The sequence below is a fragment of the Gallus gallus genome, chromosome Z, assembly GCF_016699485.2.
Source record: "Gallus gallus isolate bGalGal1 chromosome Z, bGalGal1.mat.broiler.GRCg7b, whole genome shotgun sequence".
Classification (NCBI taxonomy): Eukaryota; Metazoa; Chordata; class Aves; order Galliformes; family Phasianidae; genus Gallus; species Gallus gallus.
The window spans coordinates 57,076,331-57,098,538 of NC_052572.1; the positions used below are offsets into that span (position 1 = coordinate 57,076,331).

The 22,208-nt window shown below is 42.3% G+C and overlaps 1 protein-coding gene and 1 long non-coding RNA gene across 3 annotated transcripts in view; one reads left to right on the forward strand and one right to left on the reverse strand.

Moving 5' to 3' along the window:
• MARCH3 (membrane associated ring-CH-type finger 3) overlaps window positions 1-1,676 on the reverse strand; it is a 26,475-nt gene extending 24,799 nt beyond the window's left edge. The window contains exons 1-2 of one of the 2 annotated variants that reach the window (XM_001232134.7): window positions 1,263-1,676; window positions 924-1,140 (exon numbers count right to left, since the gene is read on the reverse strand). In XM_001232134.7, the coding sequence (XP_001232135.3) occupies window positions 924-1,108 (185 nt within the window). In that variant the 5' untranslated portion in view covers window positions 1,109-1,140; window positions 1,263-1,676. Of the gene's footprint in view, window positions 1-119; window positions 1,141-1,262 lie in introns of those variants that run through there. The other variant, XM_046905536.1, reaches the window with a different exon arrangement.
• Window positions 1,222-22,208, forward strand: part of LOC124417494 — a 26,780-nt gene continuing 5,793 nt past the window's right edge. The window contains exons 1-3 of the long non-coding RNA XR_006932338.1: window positions 1,222-11,822; window positions 19,519-19,619; window positions 20,060-20,096. This is a non-coding gene — a long non-coding RNA (uncharacterized LOC124417494). The remainder of the gene's footprint in view (window positions 11,823-19,518; window positions 19,620-20,059; window positions 20,097-22,208) is intronic.

Here is a 22,208-nt window from a genome sequence, read left to right on the forward strand (position 1 = left end):
CTGCCGCCGGGGACACCACCAATTCACAAGACAGGAAACGTTTGCAGGGTGCATGTTTTGCACTGTGGTCCATGCAGCGGGCTGTCAGGCTACAGGCACAGGCATGTGCGTACACTTACTTACAGTGTCTTTTCTGTGGGAGCGAAAAAGGGGAGAAAAACAAACACACCGCGCTGGCAGGTGAGAGAGTCATGAGGGATGAGGGAGCAGCTTCACCTGCAGTGAGAGCACAGTCACGCACCGTTTCTCGGGACAATCCCCCACCTGCTGCCCAAGAGTAGGTAAGAGCAGCCTGGGAAGGCAGTGCCCACAACACTTTCCTCCCGCGGCCATTTCTCCTACATTCTCTCTCAGCATCCCTGGAGGCACTCGGCCAGGCTGAGCGGGACCCTTGGCAGCTTCGTCTGGTAGGTGGCGGTCCTGCCGATCGGATGGGCTTAAAGGCCTCTTTCAGCTGAAGCCATTCTGTGGTTCTTTGATTCCATGTGCAAAGAGTGCTCCTCCTTCTAGAGAAGACCTATAGACTCCGAACTTAACCAACTGTATTACGGAAGAATCTCTCTTGTGGGAGCACGGCGGCTTCCCGACGCTCGAGCTCCCACTGCCGCAGCTGCCGGCGGTGCCTGGCGGGGGCGAAGAGGACAGCGGGGTGCACCGAAGCGGGGCGGAGCGCGCAGCTCTGCGCCCGCCCGCTCCCCACGGGATGTGCAGAACCACCGGGTTTGAAAAAGTTACTGCAAGTAAAGGGGGAACAGCCCTTTCGGGCCTCCGGGTCACCCACGCAGCAGCAGCAGCGAGCGACTCCACAGCAGCGCGACGGGTCGCGTCCCGCCGAAGCCCAGGGCAGCTTTCCAGCTCCGCGCCGCGCAGCCGCGACCCCGCTCCCCGCCCGCACCCCGCCGCTCTCTCCCCACGTTCCCTACCTCTGCGTGGCGAGGGTCCGCACCACGGAGGACAGCAGCTGCCCGTCCTTGGCCGCCACCTGCATGACATACCGCGGCCGCCCGCCGCCCGGGCCAGCCGGGACGCCGCGGGGCGGGCTCTTACGGCGGGGCGCGGCGGGGAGCGGCGGGGCGGCGGGCGGCGGGTTGCGGCGGCCGTTCGTCATTGCGGAAGGCGGCCGCCACGCCGGGCGCACATCTGCGGAGGGAGCGGGGGGCGGCGGTCACGGCACGTCCCCGCCCGCCGCTCCCCGCCGCGCCGACCCCCGGCCCCGCCGAACCGCAGCCGGCAGCGACCGCGATCTCGGCTTTGCTCTTTACCTTTGTGCTCAGGGGGCTGAGCGCTTCTTCCTATTCTCCCCTCCCCGAGGGCCGCAGGGAGCGCACGACCTCTGCCGTGCGTGCCCTGCACCTGGAGGCTGTCCCGGCCGCGCGCGGGGAGCCGTGCGGGGAGGGGAAGCTGTGCGGGGAGGAGAAGCGGCCTCGCAACCCCGCCAGGACCCCGCACGGCTACCCGGAGCGCAGCACCGCTGCCCTCAACCGGCGCCGTCACGCGGAGCCGCCAAAACGGCGTGCGGGGCTGAGCCGTGCCACGCGGTGCGGTGGGAATCGCGGCCTGCCTAGGTCCTTCTCCTCTCTGCTCCTTTCCCCATCGCTCAGAGTGTATTTTATGCGATGTCCGGGTGGCGGCTGGGAAGCAGGTGGTGGCTGCTCGGTCAGCACAGAGGCTGGGACGTGAAACTCTCGGTGCCTTCGTGTGTCGCTGCAGGCGTACAGCGAGGAGGCTGCGCGCCTGCACGTGCGGGCGGATTGGCTGCGTGCGTGGGGAGAAGGCTCCGAGCGCGGCTCCGGGACCCGTGCCACAGAGCCAGACTGCCGTGGATTACCGCTGTGACAGTCACGCTGCAACCGGGCACGTTCCTGTCTGCGCTGCCTCTAATCCTCCAGGAGAACGCTCAGCCTCAGGCACCGCTCCTATTTGTAGCGCGCCGCAGCGGGAAGCAGCATCTCCAAAAACTAAACGCTCGTTCACTCTTTTTAAACAAAGGTGTTTCCTTTAAAAGAAACCCTGCAGTGTGAGCGAATGGCACCGCTCCCCGCAGACCTCCTGAGTGGGAGGCTGTGGCGGGCAGTCTGTGTGATGTGCGAGGATGTGACAGGGACGCTAGGCAGCTCGCAGGATGCAACTTTTCCCGTGGGGACTTGGATTCCTAGAAAGGCGTCTAAAATAGGAAAGCGTCCGTGAATGTGCGCGTTGCGTGGCATTCCTGCCGGTATTTTCAGACTGTGTGCAACCCAGAGGGAAAGCTGCAGGCTGACGAGACAGCTTACGGTGCGTGTAGCATTCGGAGAACGGGGAAGAAAGGCGGTAAGACTCTGCCCCTCATTTAAAATGAAAATGAGACAAACGGTTGATGTCAAAACCGTTAACGCATAAAAGATGCGGATTTGGTGAGAGGAGGAGCCACACAGCTCCAAGGAGAATGGAGGAACATCTATATCACCAACACTGTAGTTTTAAAATCCGCGCTGAGACTGCTCAACAAGAATACCCAGCCGCTGAGGATCTGCTTCATTAAGCCTAAAAAGCCCAGGCGGTGCAGACCCACGCTGCAGTACTATGTATGCCTTCTCTGGATGCTTCACTGACCTCATTAAGCACAACAGCGGGTCTATCGTTCCGTATAAAGTGACCGCCCGAGGTGTTACAATCACATCTATCAGCTACTTCACGACTCCGTGAGCATTTGCCAAAGCATCAGATGATGCAACTAAATGCAGAGCTTTCGAGCATGTCTCACGTCCCAACAACGATGCTAATTCAAATCTCTGAATACAGCACTGCACCAGTATCCAACCTCGGAATAGCAAGTACACCTGACCTATTTCCAGTTAGCTTTTTTGTTGTTGCTGTTGTTGGTAAAGAATGCTAGAGACTATAAAAACACTTTTTTTTTTTCCCCCTGATTTCAGAAGAATGCAGTGTTAAACGATGGGAGACAGATTATCAAGTGTTATTTCAGGTGCCGGAAAACAGAGAGAGAAGAGGTTGGATCTGGTGTGATGGACACATGTTTGAAGATACGCAGTGATTAGCTCTTCTTTCTTTTCTGCTACTACACCCACTCCTCTTGCACATCTCTTGTCTATCCAAAATCTATTTTAAGACTGCCTGGTGACAGCAATATTTATTCCATCTGTCCTCATCTTAGTTTTCCTACCTTTTCCTTTGCTACCTGTTTCTGACTCTCTCTTCTCGCCTCCACAACATGAAACGTGAAGGTGGCGAAGCCCTGTCTTCCATCTATCCCTATTTGCTTATGCAGTTCATGGAGTATTTCTTCTCTTCACCTTCTTGCACAGTCACTTTAAAAATCCCATTTTCCAGGTCATTTCAGCTCACGGTGTTGTATGTATATATAGGTAGGTTATATATAATATATCTATGTGCAAAGATTTTGCATGTATTTTCACTGTACTACAAATATGAAATTTAAGGGGATAAAAAAAAAAAAGCTGTTAAACTCTTGGAGCTGTTCTTTGTCCTCTGAAACTCGAAATTTCTGGTCTGAAATAAAACAGTGGATGTCTTCCTGAAGGAAGCACGCATTAGAAGAACATTCTTCCAGTCACCAGTTAAAATGCCCTCGTGGTGATTTTTTTCCATCCCCTTCATTCTTGGGTTTATGGACTAGTTTAACGTACATTCCTGCTACTTTTGCATCCGGTGCTGTTATTTGCAAAAGCGAAAAGTGCAAGCTGTGGAATATCAAGTCCACTTCCTTCTTTATTTCACACAATTACAGATTCAGGTGATCACCGTAGTCTGCAGCCCCACCAGCCCTGCAGGCACTACATGTATATTCAGTAAATTAAATCCGACCATCTCTGTGAAGCAAGGAACTGCAGCAGGGAACTGAGATGCAGTGTGCTCCAGTAAATTATCTGAGGTCGCTGCTGGAACTGGGTAGAAGGCTCAAGTGCAACTTACATCCTTCTCCACATCATAATTTATTGGATGTCATTCCAGAGAATGTCAGTGATAACTGATTCTCCTTCAGTTCCGATCCATTGCGTACTACTTCCAGTGTTAAAATATAGGTCAACATCTTACTCTCTTGCCACACTCTGCCTTTTGTCCCCTGCTGCTTGTTTTGGTTTTTATTTTTTAAATAATTTCAAAGTCTGAGCTACTTTCTAGGGCTGTAGTAGTTATTAAGAGGTATCTGGAGTATTTTTCTTCTTGGCATTACATGAATTAATGGAAATACGTTGCAGAAGTGGCTTAGTCCCCTAAACAAATGTCGCCTAACAATTGCAATCTTTGTTTCAGAGACAAGCTGCTTCTGGGCTTTGTCAGCTGCCAATTATTGCTAGCAGCATGCCTCCTCTGAGCTCATCAAATACTCCTTTATATGCTGCCTAGTGCATCTTCTTTCCCATTCTTATATTTCTTGGTAAGAAAGCCTTGACTTCTGTATCAAGAAAAACCACGAGAGTAAAAAAAATTGCCATTGAGCAGAGCACTGCCACTCTTTAAATCACACTCAAATAGGAGATGTTGAAAACTGTCATCACTACCCTGGGAAGGAATTTTAAGAAGAAAACATCTGCATTTGCAATTAGCACCAAAAGCTGGAATCCTTGCTGAACTTTAGCCTATTGTATCGGAACTGACCTAATTTCCTAAAGCATTATCATGCTGATGAGTTAAATTATCATAACAGATTTCTTTTAAGCAGTGGAGATTTTCCACTAAAGCTGCAAGTGGTTTTGATTTGCATGAGGCAAATAGATCTTACACTTCAAATGGTGGGATGCAAAAGCTAAATAAATATTCACACAGAGCTCCTGTGTGAATTGCTTGCTTTTCTTTTTGCAGCACCTTTCTACAAATAGCGTGCAATGCGTCTCGTAGTTATATAGTTCCAAATCTGGAAATCCATTAACTTTTCTTATTCTGTGTTCCCACAGGTCATCCTAATAGTTTCAAGACATGCAAGCCAAGTATGTATCAGTCAGCTTCAAAACTTAGGAAGTCTATGAAAAACACTACATTCTTATCTGGATATATATTTTTTTTTCCTAAGAAATCCAGCATTATTTAAAATGCAATGTTTGGAGATGTATTTTTATTTCCAATTTGTGTTATTAAACTCCAGAAGAATATTTCCCTTTCCACTCTGGCCGCAGTCCAGTGTTCAATACTAAACACCCAGTATCAAGGAGAAACGGTGTACTAGCTGTGATTAAGGAAAACCAAAGCACATGTTGTTTTTGTGTGAATTGGTGGGGCCATATCTCCTACCCAGGCCCATGGCTGCACCTCGTCTTGCCCGATGGTCATGCAGGAACAAACCCATCCACGCTGTTGCACTGTCTGAGCAATCTGACTGCCAGTGGAGTCTGGCATTGACTGAACAGTGCTCTTGACAGGTACAATTCTGCATCACGCTGCAATCTGGAAGGTGCAGTTCGTGTAGAAGCATCTTTTGCCTCTATTTCTCCTAATAATCTTAGTTCAATACATTGGATTGCAAACTGTTGCAGTCTGATAAAAACTACTGGTTCAAAAGATTGTCTGTGATACTTTTGTTAGGTGATGGTGGACAAAAGGTACACATCTTTCCCTCTCTGAAGTTTAGACTGTTGCCTGCCATCTTGCTTCTTAAGACAATCTCTTTTTTTACAGTAGCTCTCAATACAAAACATGTCCCTCTTCAAGTTACCCCTATTTTGCTCAGTTCCTTTGGAGATGAACCAGTGCGACACAGAACAACTCTGCTTCAGTTTAACTACTGTTGTGGATTTTGCTATGATTATTTGAGCAATGTTTGTAGCCGTAGATTGTATCATTTGGAACGTAGGTACATCTGTAATTCTTCCAACTGGCAACCATCCGATGATTTAGGAACAGAAGACAAGAACCTTGTGCCATACGAGATGTCAGAAGGGCACACACAGCCAGGCTCCCGAGCAGCTACTAGAGTCATAGAAGTATAGAAGCATAGAACAGTAAAATTATAGAATCATGCAATCATTTGAGTTGGAAGGGAACTTTAAAGATCCTCCATCTAGTCCTACTGCCTGCAATGAACAGCGACACCTCCAGCTCAATCAGGTTGCTCAGAGCCCCACCCAGCCTGACCTTGAGTGTCTTCAGGGTTGGGGCTATCCTCTGTGGCATGCCTTTGGATGTGCCTCCTGATCCCAGCCTATCAGCTACTCTTTCTTTTTCCTCCTGAACTCAGTTTCAGCCCTGCTGTGTAATCCTGTGTGCACCTGTGTTGTTCCTTAAATAACTGAGACTTAGAGCAACTAAGACCAGGATGCACAATGGGAAAGGCCTGCCTTCCTGCGGCTTCAGCGGATGCAAGTATTATTATAAATAATAGACTTTGTTCTGTTTGTCCAGAAATAATAGCAGAAAGAAAACAAAACTTTCTTCAGAAACATCTGAATCCCACAGGATGGACACCCACAAGAAGCTCAAGCCCTTCATTATATAAAATTCATTTCTACAACTTGAGAAAATGAAATGCCTACATCTGACAAATGTGTTGCTTAGGGAAGAGGAAGACATGTAAGAAAATCTCATCTAAACTGCTGAGCGCTCACTGGATTCCAGCTATCACTGAAGTGCACTGCTGTACACGGTAGTTCAGGAACACTGTGATGTTGAAACAAAACTGAAGAAAAACCATATTACAACCTTTCAACAGCATTCATTTTGTAGCAGCTATAATAACAACAAATAATGCTGCAGGAGCCGTGAGAGACAATTGGAGTGTTGCAAAAGGAAGATGTAATGCTTGTTTACCTGTTGAGGAGGGCAAGTAAGCTTTACATTCCTTGCAAGATTTCACTGTAGACCATATTAAAAAATAGTAAGTAGTGCAATACTGAAATTTTACCAATACTTGGCAATTTGCGGCAGGGTGTTTCAGCCCACAGTTTACTAATTCTTCATGCTATAGATAACATTTTCTTCTCAGTTGTACTGACTGCAGAAAGCTCTAGGGCTTCTTAAAAACTACCATGCAGTATCCTGCATGTAAAATACAATTTTATAAGTATGCACATCAAAGAACTGAGTGTTAGTCTCAGGCAGTAGCACAAAGCAATTCAGCATGAATAGTCTTTAACAGCCATCCATCCATGCGTTCAAACTCACGGCCCAGTCAGAAATAAATATATTTTTTTCCTTTTTCTTTTTCTTTTTTTTTTTTTCATCTATTGAACTTTGAACTACTTTCCACGAGAGCAATTTGGCACTGCAGAACTTCATACATTGTTTTATGTCTGCACAGGTGCTAACTGAAGTCTTTTGCTTACATTTTTCTTCTTTTGATAGTTGTTGAAATGGAAGATGTCACCAGCATAGAAGGAGAGCTTGTAATATTTGCTAGCTGAAGCATTTAAGAAAGCACAATACTGCATTTGGGTGGCATTTTAATCTTACAAAAGTAGTTTAGAACGAATCTAGAAATAGCAGTGATACCTTCTTTCAAATTATAGAGAAAGATGTACATTTTCTTTCCCACAAGCATTTTCTAGTGGAGATGCCTTTCCTCATACAAGTCAGAATGCAAAACCAGTCTGTCTCATTTTTTCCTAGAAGGCATTTTGGATTACTAGAAAAACAAGGGAAATATACGATTCAGCGTAACTTCTGAGTGCTGCAGGCAGAGCAAGATGAGCAAGCTATGTCCACGCTCTCCAGGGTAGTGTGGGTTGCAGAAAACCCGTATGTCGCAACTGCTCTTTGTATGAATAGGCTCCGTGCGCCTGCCGAAACTGGTAGAACACAGGCATAAAATGCACTCTTTTATGAATAATCCAGGAAACAAACTAACATTTCTGTATGTGTTGCCAGTTTTGCATTTGTAAATCGCTGGCAGTGTTTGCTCTTGTGAGCCAGACTCCAAAAATGCACACTTAATTGGCACTTGCCAGAAGCGTGCACCACGTAGCATGTAAAAGCTCTGCTGAAGACCACCTTTCTCTGTCTACCAGGCACTCCCTGTAATAGTCTTCCAGGTACTCCAGGCCACATGGCCAGGGGCTGGGAAGACAGACAGACACCATTTGTTTACAGATTCTTTTGGTTGAAGGTCTTCCAAAGGCTACTCCTGCAAGGGACTGCCCCCGACCAGCCCTCCTGGGGCCGCAGCAGCACATGCAGTAGTTACTGCTCAGATGGAGACCCCAAGATACCTTTGCAAGAAGACCAAGTCCAAGGCTGCAAAATAACAATTGCTTCCAGAATTATGTTAAATGCTAGGATAGTGCTTTCCTTCCCCACTTGTTTTGATCAGATGTCATGAACTGGATAGTTTGGCTTCCCACAGAAATCATGTAGCTTAATGAATATATCCAGTGCTTGATGGAGAGGCCCAAAGGGTGGCTGCTTGCAAGTTGAGCTGGCACTGCACACAATCACTGTTTCCAAGTGATCTATTTTTACCTTAAGTCATGCCAGGCACAGTTTATACTGTTTTGACCTAAAGCACCAAAAATCAGTGACAGAATTAGTATCTAGTTATACACTGGAAAGCTAATAAGTTAGAGGCTTTGGAAGTTCATTTTTGCAGGGTGAAGTAAGTACTTGATTATCTTTCATATTCCTAAATCAAGTTAAATTATAAAGCTGTGTAAAGTAGATTTTGAAACCTAATATCAGAGATGCATGTTTAGTTCTTGGCCTAAAACTGCCAGACAAGGCCTGCACCATGAGATTTCATTTCTCTTCAACAGTGGCCCAAGGACAAGTCAGTCCTTTATAGTCAGAATTCAACTTTAAAAATCACTCAGTAAGCACACTGTTATGAAAATCATCCGTCTTTTTTCAGTACAACATATATTGCTGACATTGTTCTTTCTCTATCACAGAACCCACAAAACTTTCAGTTACTCTTCTCTCTGCAAGTACCCACGATTTCTTCAGAAAATTCATGTGTTGCACCTTCCAGCAGTAGCAGTTTTAACCAATCAGTCAACTCCTTTAGATTCTGGATTCTCCTCTCTTTGGGTCCTTCATTTCTGCTGCTCCTTTAACCAGACAAGTTATAACCCAAAAGCACGGGGTTCTCTCCTCACACAGCACACCTCCTCCTGCCCTCTGGGACACACCTTCTATAGCATTCATGTTTCCAGGCTAAGCAGTTAGACTGCATCTGTGCAGCTTGGGACGGCTGGAAAATGTACACAAACTGCACCTGCTACGTAGTGAGGTTTTAAAGCTGACTGTTTTTCAGCCTTGCAGCAATACAGTGTGAGACCAATATTTACTTGTTAAACACAAAGTCTTAAAGGGAACGAGTCAAGCCAGACCTGATCCAAACGTGGCTCCGCTTGATGGAAAAGTTACCACTGACCTCACTGAGGTCTTATATTGGACTCATGGTTACTGTTCATTACCTCTATTCTAAATCTTAAGGGAGAACGAAGTTCAACCTTCGTGTCCAGCCAAGGCTGTATTTTCCCCAGTAAGTGCTCGGGAATAGCTGTCATCATTTTCTCATCACTGTCACTGTAAGGCTGAAAGGAGGGCTGCTCCAAAATTAAGACCTCCTATTTTATGATGTTTGCCCAGAACGTCAGAAGTGAATGTTGGTGGTATCACAGTAGAGACTGAACCTTCTCACCAATATTCCATTACATTTTGCTGCCACGTGACAGTTGGCAGCATAGGGGCAGTCTGACAGAATGGTGTCTGACATGGAAGTACGGGTGGAGCAAAGATATGGAATTAGTTTCTTCCATGTGGAAAAAAATGGCACTCACTGACATTCATCAATGCTTGGTGAACACTGGTAGAGACCAAACAGTGGGTGTGAGCACAGTGAGGCAGTGAGTGGTGCTTTTCAGCAGTGGTGACAGGGTCAGTGGGTCACCTCTGCTGATGCAAACTGTTGTGAGTGTGGCACACAGGCTCTTGTTCACCACTGATGAAAATGCACAGCTAATGGTGGTGACTATGATGAAAAACAGTGTTTTGTAGCTGAGAATCTGCTCTATCAGTCAGTGTTATTGTGCTCTTTGTTGTCATTTCCGTGGGAATAAACAGTAGGTATTAATTTTGGAGCAACCTACATACATCCCTGTCCCATATATTAAGTTCCTAACTGTGCTTCATCCTCCCCTCATGCAGGTAAATTTTAGCTGAGGTCAACCGATTTTTCCTGGTCTGAGAATGTCACACTGGAAATGTCTTGTTTAAACTGTAGATGTTGTACATATTGCTTAACCTCATGTCCTGGTTTTATTAAGAAGTCCTGTTTGTGTACAGCTTGTGTACATGAATTCTCTGATGAATGGAGCAGTTTGAAACCTGCGTTTTTATGTGACTCACAGTGCTCTAGTCCGTGTAATTCCTGAGCAGGATCACAGCCGAGCAACTTCTTCATGTAACAGTGTGCAAGATTAAGAACATAGGGAGCTCTTGTTAGCAAAAGTCATGGGCACTGGAACACTTCAGGACCAATACAGCCAGAAATGGAAAGCTAAAAGCAAAGTGTTTTTAATTATTAAAGGAGAATATCTGGAGAAATATGGTCACAAAGCTTCTACAGACATATTAACTGTTAATTCTCTTGTTCATTGTTGCTAACTCAATTATGTGCCCATTTTTAACGCATCTCATTCTTCAAGCTTCAGCCCTTGCAGTGATGATTTTATTCAAATATGATCCCATTAAAATGTCGCAATCAGAGTCCTGACTATGGATGAGAAATATTGAATGTATGAAATTAAAAAAAAATGTTTATCACAAGCACTTCAAAATCAGAAAAAAAATAATCTAGAAAATTAAAAACATTCCTTAATTTAATAGCTTTACATTTTAGTACCAGACTCCACTGGTATCAGCTGTGTCAGTCTTCTGCTTCTGCTTCTGCTAGCCAAAGCTCAACAGGAGCTTCATGAATATGACTTCTCTTTAAGACCTCAGTTTTGAAATAAAGATTATCTTACCCCGAATACTGCTCTTTTGCTATGCTGTAATTAAAAATAAAAATCATTCAGATATCTTTACATGAAATTATATATTTTCCTTGACTTCACCTGCATGAATACATTTAATACTAACATGTACTTCCTGTACTGAGCACTTCAGTCCTTATTGAATGCATCCAGAAAACATTACCCTGCAAAGCCTTTCTATGCAAGAAAACTGCATTAGTAAAATCATTATCTCTACTCTGTACTGAAGCTTAGGTGCATTAACTATAATGGAAACTTAAGCTGAAGGGAGGGAGAGCCAACACCTCTTCTCCCCTGTATACTGCACTTGTCAGTACAGTGAGACTGAATATTACTTGGAGTATATTCAAGTCTTCTAAGGTTTTATTCAGTGGTGAACCACCTAATGACATCTTGTAAATACATAAAACATCTTGTAAGTGGTGCATTGCCAAGCATACTCCAGACAATTTTACATCTTTATATGCCCTCTCTTATTCTGAGATTGTGATCCTCCCACATCCTTCTGAAGGTGACATCTAACAAGCCCCTCTCCTTCAATAAAGCTCATTTACTTTGTATTATTTTATCTTGCTGTGCTTTAGTTGGCAGTAGCTGAGTTTTTGATGTTTACTGATGAGGGGTTTAGTCTTCCAAAAGTTTTGTTTTTATCTCTTCCTCTTCTCACCCTCCACACAAAACCAGCAAAAATACTCCCACTGCATTTTCCTTTACACCAGAAAGGAAACAAAAGGAGAACAAGAGTTTCTTCTTAGCAGGAACAAAACATAGGCTCAGTGGTTTACACGGAAGTTTCCTTTTGAACTTGAGTTCTGGGGGAGAAGTCCTTCATCAAGCTATATGAATTGCACTCTAGAAATCAATCCAGATGTGACAAGCCTACAGGAGTACTGCAAGGTAATAAAAAAGTTATTATTTCCTACTCTAGTTTTATACGTCTTGTGCTATGTAATGCTAAATGTTTAACTGGGCAGTGGCATACTGTTTTCTGGAACAAGAACACCAGTAAAGTGGTTAGTGATTGCCAAATGAGATTGACGCTGCTCAAGTAAATCGGACCTGGCCTGCAGATATGAGAATTAAAAAGAGTTGCTGTAAAAAAAAACAAATAAAATCCAATTTCTACTAAAAAATTTTCAAGCAAATTACTGAAATACCTCAGCAGTGCATGAAAACCACAACACTTAATTGGAACAGCATAGGTAGAATTTAACTGGACTGCATTATTCTCCTTGTCCAACGTCACAAAAAATACTAACTTGTGTAAATTATAAGAAAAAGAGTGAGAAGTTAAGTTTAGCCCTAATATTATGAGAAATAAAGGCAATCCAAATGTGGAGAATGTGTTGATCTCAGTTGAGATTTTAATCTCTGAGTGTTATTTTGACTTCTGCATTGAAATTAACCCTGACATGCAGATTTTATCACGTGCCTATTATAAACTTGGCACAAGACTGTGACAGCAAAAACACACTGATGATGGCACCTCATCTTGTACCAGTGCTCCTAGAACTTCTCAGCAGTGTAGTAAGTGCTGTCTAACTTGTACCATTGCCATTTATTTCCTTAGAAGACTACATATACGTAATGGTTTCTTGATTTATAACTCTATGTGGCTCTCTTAACTGATGAAATGCCTAGCTAACCATTGAAGCCTGCTTCCGGCCTGTGTCACTAACATAACAAAAGTTGTGATCTTCACCTAATTACTACAAATGCAAGAATTTGGAGGGTGGCCTTGCTAATGTAGGAAATTGCATCCAGCAGTAGCAAGTCCTTGAGAAGTATATTGTGCTTACTTGAATCACAGGCCATTCTGAATAACGAAATAAGAAACATTTAGTTGTCCATTCTGAATGGCCTTGAACCTACTCTTCCAGTGTCTCTCAGAACATAGGCATGCTCTTATTTCACAGAAATAGACCCCAGTTCACAGTAGTGAAACAATTTGCTTATGTTGTTCTGTGCAGAATGAGTTTCAGAAATCAACACAGCCATATCTCAAGGGACAACATTAATCAGAGCAAATACGCAGTCCAGTAATTATTGTATACCTAATACAAATTCTTTGTAAGTTTATTTATCACCTGAAAGTTAAGCTTCTCCTTCTTGAAGATGAAGCATGCCTGTCAAGCCTAATAGGTGTGGGGACAAAAAGTAATATTAGAGGCAGGTACAAGAGCCACTACCTTACAACCGTGCTCAGGTTTGGAGTTCATTCTTTGTATGTGGATATGATGAAGGGACTCTGGCCAAATTCCATGAATAGGTCAAATCTCATTACTTCTGAGGTTGTGATCATTACAAAATTCCCTCAGCTAGCCTTTTAAATAAGTCTCTTATTATAGATTCGTTTACATCTCATCAAATAGCACCATTCTGCATATTGTAAAGTCAGTGATGACACAGAAAGCATAGAAGCATGAAGTCCGGAAGCTGGCTGAGCACATTTTGTTTCTGTTGCAAGTCAGCCTAGGTGAAGAAGAGTTAATCATTGCCAAAGGGTAACAGAACTGAGGAGCTCCATGTTTTGCTTCAGTGCCTGGTGTTTCTTAAAATGTTGTGAACAGCTAGAAGTAAAAGCTAAGATAAAATTATCTGACTTCAGCAATGTGCTCTGTCAACACACTTCACTACACAAAATATCAGTTCTTAAGAAACAAGTAATTAAAATGCTTCTATGTAGCTCCTGAAGAGAATAAGACTGCTTTCGGGTTATTGCTTTTTATAGAGGTAGGAGAAGAGGAATACTCTGGCAAAGGTTTGGGGTGCAGGATTTTCATAGGCAGTTGATGAATTCCCATGTTCCACAAAGCAGGATTTAGTGAATGCTTGTTGCTTCCACTTCCTCTAGGTGACAACTTCCTTTCAGACAGTCTTACCACATCAAAAGTGTGGTATTTTCTGCCATAATGCTTGTGGCCCGTGGACCACACACAACAGATGAGTGTAGTTAGAGACAATTAACAATGAAACCTAAAAATGGAAACCTTAAAAGTCCTAAGCGATAGTTATAGCTGGGCTTTGAGGTACTCTTCTTCTGTCTTTTTATGGAAGTCCATGTGGAAGTCCATACATGGCGTATGAAATGTGAAGATTGAGGATATGGCCTCAGAGGGGTTGTATGTAACTGGACAGCATTTAGAAAGAACAAACACACAACACTGTCCATGAAGGGCATTTTTTTGGTTCAGTTTATGCTCAGGCTTAAGCTTTTAAAACACATTCAACAATAATCCAAACATAGCTAGCAAACAAACAGGATCGATTGACTAGTTTCCAATTCTATCTGCTTACTTAGTACAAGACGGGCATTGAATGCTGCTCTGAGCTACAGAAAGTAGATGACACTTCTTATCCCGGGAGACTTACACACAGTAATACCTCAAAATCAAAATAAAGAATAAATTGATTACAAAGATGATTCAACTAGGTCTGGTACCCAGGGGGGGGAAAAAAAAGATTATTTTTAGTATAGCGTTTCATTATCAGTTTAATGACATGCTGAGGTTTATCAACATGTCAGGTCAGGAGCAAAGTGCACCTTGTTAGGGGGAAGACTGAAGCAAATTTCCTCATTAAGGACCACATCTTCTAGTTTTTCAGCATTGCCAGAAGTATCATTTTTCACGCCACAGATCTGGTAAATACAGGTCAGTCTTTTTTTTTTCTGTTGGTTATCTCCATCACTTTCACCTCTCTTCCATTTGGCTACTGTATTTTTAAGTGTTTGTTTCTGGGTCTTGATATACTTTCCATACATATTTTATAATAGCATTGACACTGGAAGAGGGAAACAGATTATTGTATATACAAACATCTCATTAGTCTAATGCAGCTTAGTGAATTTGTGTCTCATCTTTTTGGGACTGCTGCATTGCCAGAGCTTAATTACATTTCCCATACTGTCTGGGCATTGTTCTCAGTTAGTCATACTTGTTCTGAAATTTGTTCCATCTTCCATCAAAAGCATCCCCAGTGTTTTTGTTTGGAAGCTGATATTCTCCAACAACTCTCCTTCCTTCCTACCTCCTAGTTTATCTTTTACCACAGCTGTGGATGAAGAATGAATCCTGGTATCACATAGTTCTAGAAGATTCATCTTAATGATTTGGCACACTTGTTGACATATTGTCTGTTCAATACCCTCCAGGAATACAATACATCCCTAGCTCTAATAAAGAACATTGATTCTAAAGAGTTACAAAAATTACTTGAAATTAAGCCAAAGTCATCTTCACACCTCTTCTCACTGCAGCTCTTCTCCAATGTTGAACTGTTACAGCCTTACTTCAGTTAAAACACATGTGCATCTAATGCTTGTGATACTGGTCCTTTCAGACTGCTAGTGTCTTCTTCGTGCATACCACATTTCTGGATGCTGATACAGTCAGTGGAAGGATTAATCATGGATAGGTATTTATACCTAAGTATTCCCAGAAACTACATTCAGATTATCTATATCCTTATATAAATCCATCAGCATGTACCTGCCATGCATAGCTGGAAAAGCAAAATAGGAAGAGAAAATTCCCTTTCTCAATCCCTAAATACTCAAGCTTGCTGTTCTCTAGAGCTCCGGTATCTTATCAAAAGAAAAACTGAAGGAGTCTAATGTTCAAATAAAATATGTAATGGCAATGGGACAGTGCAGAAGTAGCTAAGGGAGACCAGATGTCATCAAATTTCACCTGTTTAATTTTCTGGGCAAGCAAAAAGCAATAACTGACTCATTTCCATTGGAATCTTTTGGGAGAAGAAAAGGTGGACCTACCTAATGTTCCTTGACACGCTGTGCTCCTAACCAACTATAAACAAGCAAATGGTGAAACTCTGCTAGCCACGGGTAAGAGATTAGGTGAAGATGTTCTTGTATGGCCTGGTTTTAACAGACTAAAGACATCAATTTCTGTGGCAAAACCCATGCAGTAGTCATTCAGGTTTGTAATTTTTCATTATTCCATGTTGATTTAGTTAGGATAAACTTTGAAATCAAACTAATCGGATCAAACTCTTGAGAGTATGAACAAGTGGGTGAGTGAGAGTAAGCAAGCAAGAGTAATACACTTGTGTGCAAAATATTTCAAAGGACTATGTGAGATGCCTGTTGATTACTATACCTCAATGGTATTGATGTGATTATAATAGTAATGTCAAATTAAGTACTTCTGTTTCTTCTCCCCTGATGCATTTGTTGTGGTTCATGTAAAATACTGGCTGTTTGCATGGGCAGCACTGGAGCCTTAGGTTGCCACATAAGAGTTAGGTATTACCACTGTCTTGTAGGCCATGGCTGAAATCCCACACTACCCTCATAGTCAACAATTACTTCCAGTCAAAAATGTGCCCTTAAAAGTAGGATTATCATACCTCTGCCACACAACCCTATAATCACAGGCAGTGGCTGACCGACCATTCCTGTACTATGAAGTCAGCTTACAGATTCCAAGTTAGCTCTAAGGGCTTTATTAAGGATCAGTTCCTCCTGTGTTATTGAAGATACTTTGATCTCTTGGATTTTAGCACAGCCTAAATTTAAAATAAGCTGCTATAAGGGAAGCGATCCTTTCATGCTGCAATTGAGCTGCATGGATTGAGAGGTTACAGACACAAGGAGAAAACTAGGAATGGAAGATTAGCTACTGCATTCATCTTCCTGTCTGCCTTGGCAGAGGCCCATGCAATAAGTCAGAGAAACTACAGCTTCAGCAGTCTTGAAACAGTGACTTCTCACTTTGCTGGAAGGGGAGAAGGAAGAGATAAGATTCAATTTCCAACTTCTTAAAATTTGATCATCTTCAGGGGCCAGTCTTAGGAGACAAAATCTATAATGTCTTATTAATGCTCCCATTCACACTCAGTAATTCTCCTCCCCCTCCTGCACCAGTTTTCCTGACATGTGATTTAAGCTGCATTGCTAGAAATTTCTTGTGCGAATTCCCTTGTAGAAAGGGAACACTATCAACAACATTCTGGGCAATGGCCACCAATCTGTCCCAGAGTGAAGCTCTCCAACTGCACCAGGCCCTGACCTGACTCCTTAGCTCAGTGCATCAGCCTGCATAGAGGCCTGGCCTCAAATCAAGGCCCAGCATGGCTTTTTGTGAAGGATCCAGGGATATTCCCCCCTGAAAGCTTCACAGACCAAGTGTCCATGGTCATGTTCAGCAACTGCTCCCTCCTGAATTTCCACAGCCTCCACAACTTGGGTGAGGGCCTCATTCAGGATGGCTCCATCAGCTGAGTGCTGGCTATAGCAGTTGCTTCAGACCCCACCCAGCCTATTTGGTTCAGCCTGAGAAATCAGTCTAAGTACTTCTGTACTTAGACAGAAGGTTTCCAAGGTTTCCAACAGCAGCAGTTGTTTTCTTCAGTTTCATGGCGACCTGAGCTCAAAAAGAATCAGACCTGAAAGATTTATTTAATGGTTCAAACAGCCCTAATGATGAGGCAGTAACACCGCCCTTGTGTGATGATATTGCTGTATGTGATGATATGGCTGTGTCGATAAGGAGAAGCTTGAACACACTCCAGTATATTTACTAAGTCTAACTACAAATATGAGCTGCTACAGCCTTTTACTTCCAAACACTTTATAGATAAATGCATTTAATGCTTCTCATGAACAGCTTAGAACAGATAAGCAAACAACTAACACTGACCTTCTGTCAGAGTTATGATTTCATTTTTTAAACCCTCAGAAAAACTGATTACCTAAATCCTAAGCTACTTAGTACAAGGCAAATCTGCCAGTCTTCAGCCCAGTGAGGCTTGCAAAGCATTGGGCTGATGAGGAAACAGGACTGCCTTGCAGAATGGTGATATGACAAGCACAGACCAAGCTGCTTCTTGTACGTCACTCCACCCCTGGCAAAACTTAACTGCGTAAATCCACCAACCAAATCTTCACCAGTCAGCCAGGGTTGCTGCTGGGGTGTTATGGAAGAGCAGGAACACACAGTAGTTGCACTGTATTTTGCATTTTCAAAGAATTTCACAGATTCTAGTGAATGATGAATCAGAACACAGATTTATGCAATCAAGACTACTCACATTCAGCCAAGGACCATTCTAGCAGCATAAGATAAGGAAGAAAAAAAACTTCTTAAAGGTTTCAAAATGACTCAGAGGTGATAAAGGCATTCTTCTGCTGCTCATGCACTGTTCGATACACAGAACTATGTGGAGACTGCAGACTAGTGTAGCTCTCACCTTGCCTCCCACTGCTATCTTTCCTGAGACAAAGCTTTGTTCAACTACACTGATAACTAGGATACCACACTCAGTTTTGATAACAAATGGAGAGGAAGATCTCTGGCATTTCAACTGCAATCCAAGCATCTTGAACTACCTCCTCTTCCTTCACTCTGCTGGCAGTGTCTTAATGGAAGAATTAAGCATGTCTGCAGCATCCTCAGTGAGGAACGCCAAGTCATAGGTAGGCACCACACACTGACCATCCCAAAGTGACAGTAACCATTACTGGAGCACACAGTTTAAAAGCCTTTGCTTCGTGCTAACTCTCTCAATCACACACTGCCTGTAAGAATCCCATTGCAAGATGGTGATTGTCTAATTAAAAAAAAAAAAAAAAAAAAAAAAAAAAGGAGAACTGTCTCATCTCTGCAACTGCATCATGATCTTTAGTGTCCTCAGACCTTATCTCCAGAAGATGCTCTCCTCAGAAGTTTCTACCTGGTGTCCATGGAGATGTTTGGTTCCCTGGTATCAAGAGGTTAGTTAGCTGTTTTGGTTTTCTTCAGTAGAGGTTTCAGTGGGAAGGAAAAGGGATAATGAAGACAGCCCCAATGAAGACGGGCTGTCACTATGTGGTGCTACATCCTGATTGTAAGATAGGGGTTAAAATACATGATAAAATCCCACCAAAGGGCTGGAATGAGGTATGCTTTTTTGTACTAGTTTTAATAGGGAAACAAAACTAAAATACTTCAGAATGCCTGGGCTGTAACAGGTTCATAGCAGTGTTCATTTGTTTGTGTTTACTGTCACATCCTAATAAATATTACAGCCAATAAAAGTTTGGTGCCAGTTGCCTGTATTCTTTGGCTCACTTTCTGCAAAGCCCGCATATTCTTGACTGTCACAGTTAGTCCAGAAAGCAGTAGTTCTTTCTTACTTTTTCATCATGGGTACTTCTATACAGAAAATTTTAATGCATTAATGTTTTAACATGTACCCAGTGATTTTACCACAGCTGTTGCAATGCTTGGGCAAACTGATAATAGTATGACAGAATACTGAAAAAGAGCAATGGTCAGCAGAATCTAATGGAGCTGTTCCCCTATTCTCAAAAGAGAATCTGCTTAGACTCCTCTCTGATCATAAAACCAAAAGCTGGGCCAAGTAACACCAGCTGTCATTCTTGCTACCACCTTTCACCACAAAGGGAAGCACAACTTCATTTTAAGCTGTTCTTCCTAAAAAAATTCACAACATTTGAGTAGCAGCTCATTAAGGTCCTCTGTCAACCTATAAGACCCACATGTTTATTTCATGGCTTTGACTATTTTTTTTATATTCTGGCAATCTTCGAACTTACAGGGCATGATGTATCTCTCTCTGTCTTCTACAGAACAGCCAACATAAAAATGTTCAGTAAAATTGTTCAGAAGTAAAAGAGTCCCTGAGTGCACTGTCCAAGCCATTGTGCTTCACTCCATGTAGCCAAGATGGGTAAGTGAAGATATTTGCTTCAATTGCAATTCAAATCAAATTTATGCAATCTTAATATGACTTTTTTTGTTAGAAAGGAAAAAAAAGTAAAAAAAAAAAAAAAGAGAGATGCTCACTTATCTTCCACAGCTTAGTCGAAGCATGTGAACTCAGAAAAAATACAGTAGTCTTCACGTGATTATTCTGAAAGTGGTTTCTAGGTTTTAAGAATCATTCAGAGTGCAGCAGACATAAATAAAGCAGTGTTAAGTAGCTGGCAATTCTAGAGCAGCAGCAGTGAGCATTTGTTGCAGGAGCAGTGGGAAATAGTATGTCAGAAAGATTATTACATAAATCATTCAGTGCATTATTTTGAAAAACAAATATGATAATGGAAAGCTATGCATGAGGATAATATGTAATGACAGGGTACTATCACAGCTGATTTCTCTTCTGCACAGGTCATTGATCTTCTGACTTCCCCAGCAATGTTGACAGGTAAGACAAAACTTACTAAAAAACATCCAAGATCCAACTGAAGCATTGTGAGATTTTAATATAGACTGAATATTTTGTCTCCTCTCTGTGGCAGCAATGCCAGCAGTGATTAATAACCACTAAATACTGTTCAATAATTAAAGCAAGGTGATATTTCTGTTCTCTTTTAATAACATTATTTTCTCTTGGTAAGTTTTTTCTTTAAAACAAATGTCCCCAGTCAGTTAGTGAATGTTAATTTTTCTAGGATCTGCTCAGAATAGGAATATGCTAACTCTTCAGGTTAAAGTAATTTATAGACTAGATTATCCTAAGTAATCGTATTTCATTTCATCCTTGGCACAGCAGTGTTGCAATGACAATCAACAAATTAGAGCAGGTCATGTTAACAAGATTGTTCATTTCTTGAGTTCTGCTAACAAAACACCCTTACAACTCTATTACATAAAACAGAATGGCAACTATCACCAACTTTATTACAGTTCCACAGAGAACAGATGCAACTGATAGCTGAACTCTCAGTTCAGTGAGTGTCTAATTATTCTAAAGAATAAATCCTGGATTCATCAAGCTTATTATTCTTTATAGAATCACAGAATTGTTAAGTTTGGAAAAGACCACTAAAATCACCAAGTCCAACTGTCAATCCATCCTCACCATGCCCACCAACCACATCCCTCTGTGCTACATCTACATGGTTCTTGAACGCCTCCAGGGGATAAGGTCTCCCCTGAGCCTCCTCTTCTCCACACTGAACAATACCAGGTCCCTCAGCTGCTCCTCGTAGGACTTGTGCTCCAGACCCCTCCAGACTAATAATAAAGATAGTTTTCTCATGTCAAGCTGTTTTATGTTTCATTTCCAGTAATTTTAGAAGCACTTATAGTTTAATTGTATGGAAAAATATGACACAAATCTAGAACTCTGATTGTAGAAGGCTTTCCTGGAACCTCTATATTTGAGGTTTTATGAAAGCACAAACCATTTAATATTAAGATATGTTTGTGCATACTTAAAAAGCAGTCAAACAGCTAACTTGGACTAGAGCTTATCTCATATAGTTTTTCCTTTAATATTTGATAAGGAGGTGTTAGCTTTATTTCATCACAGCTAAAGTGTTGTAGCTTAGTGCCTAACTTATTAACAAATATTAAATATTTTTAAAGATATTACATATTTTTAGTGATGTGCTTCCTCTGGGCATTTTGGACATCTTTGAATATGCTACATGAGTGCTGGAAATAATCTGAGCTTTGGCTTTGTGATGAGGCTCAATTTCATGCAGAGTTATCAGTCTCTCTCTCCCCAAATGCTTGGTGTAGTTTTGTGGTGTAGTACTGTTAATATTGTATCTATCAAAGTTTTATTGTTAGAACAGTCCAGCATAATCCAGTGCTTTTGTCCTTTTTCCAAGCACAAGGTTTAAATTTACTTTATTTTATTCTTTTCTTTAAAAAGCAGGTGCATTTTTAAAGAAAAGTCTCTGGTCTGGGTGCATAAGGAAGTATTTACTTATTTTCCATAAGGACCGAATTTAACAAAAAGAACTCTGTTTTTAATTTCAGACTTAAAATTCTTAATGACTGCATCCTTAGGCATCATCCAACAAAATGCAATGTAGAAAAACAGATATGTTTATCCCAAAGTTTATTGCAGTTGTATGGAGCCCAGCAGCTTGGTCTTGTGACATACTGCAGAGCCGGCCCGAGAACAGCATGAGGCAAATAACACCTGAAAACAATGACAGTTTTTTAAAGCTCCAGGCTGGGAAAAACACAGATTGTTTTTAAAGTGCGTGGCAGGAGTAAAGTGTAGCTGCAGACAGTGAGGCGTGCTCAGTTGGAAAGGGTTCAGTCAGGTGCAAATCCAATGAGGTAATGTGAGCAGAAGAAAGAAACAAATAAATCCTTCCTTTTCCAGTAACTAACCCAGAATTAAAAGTCTAGATATTTTACCCGCATTTTTCCACTTACTTCCAGTAAGTCTTGTGTTTATTCTTCCCTGCATGGATGTGGTGTAAGCACCAAGGCTGTAAGATGTTCATCATTTACTTTGTTGGGCAAGCCCTGATGTTACTCTTTGGCATGTCTGCCATTATGAACATTTGAAACA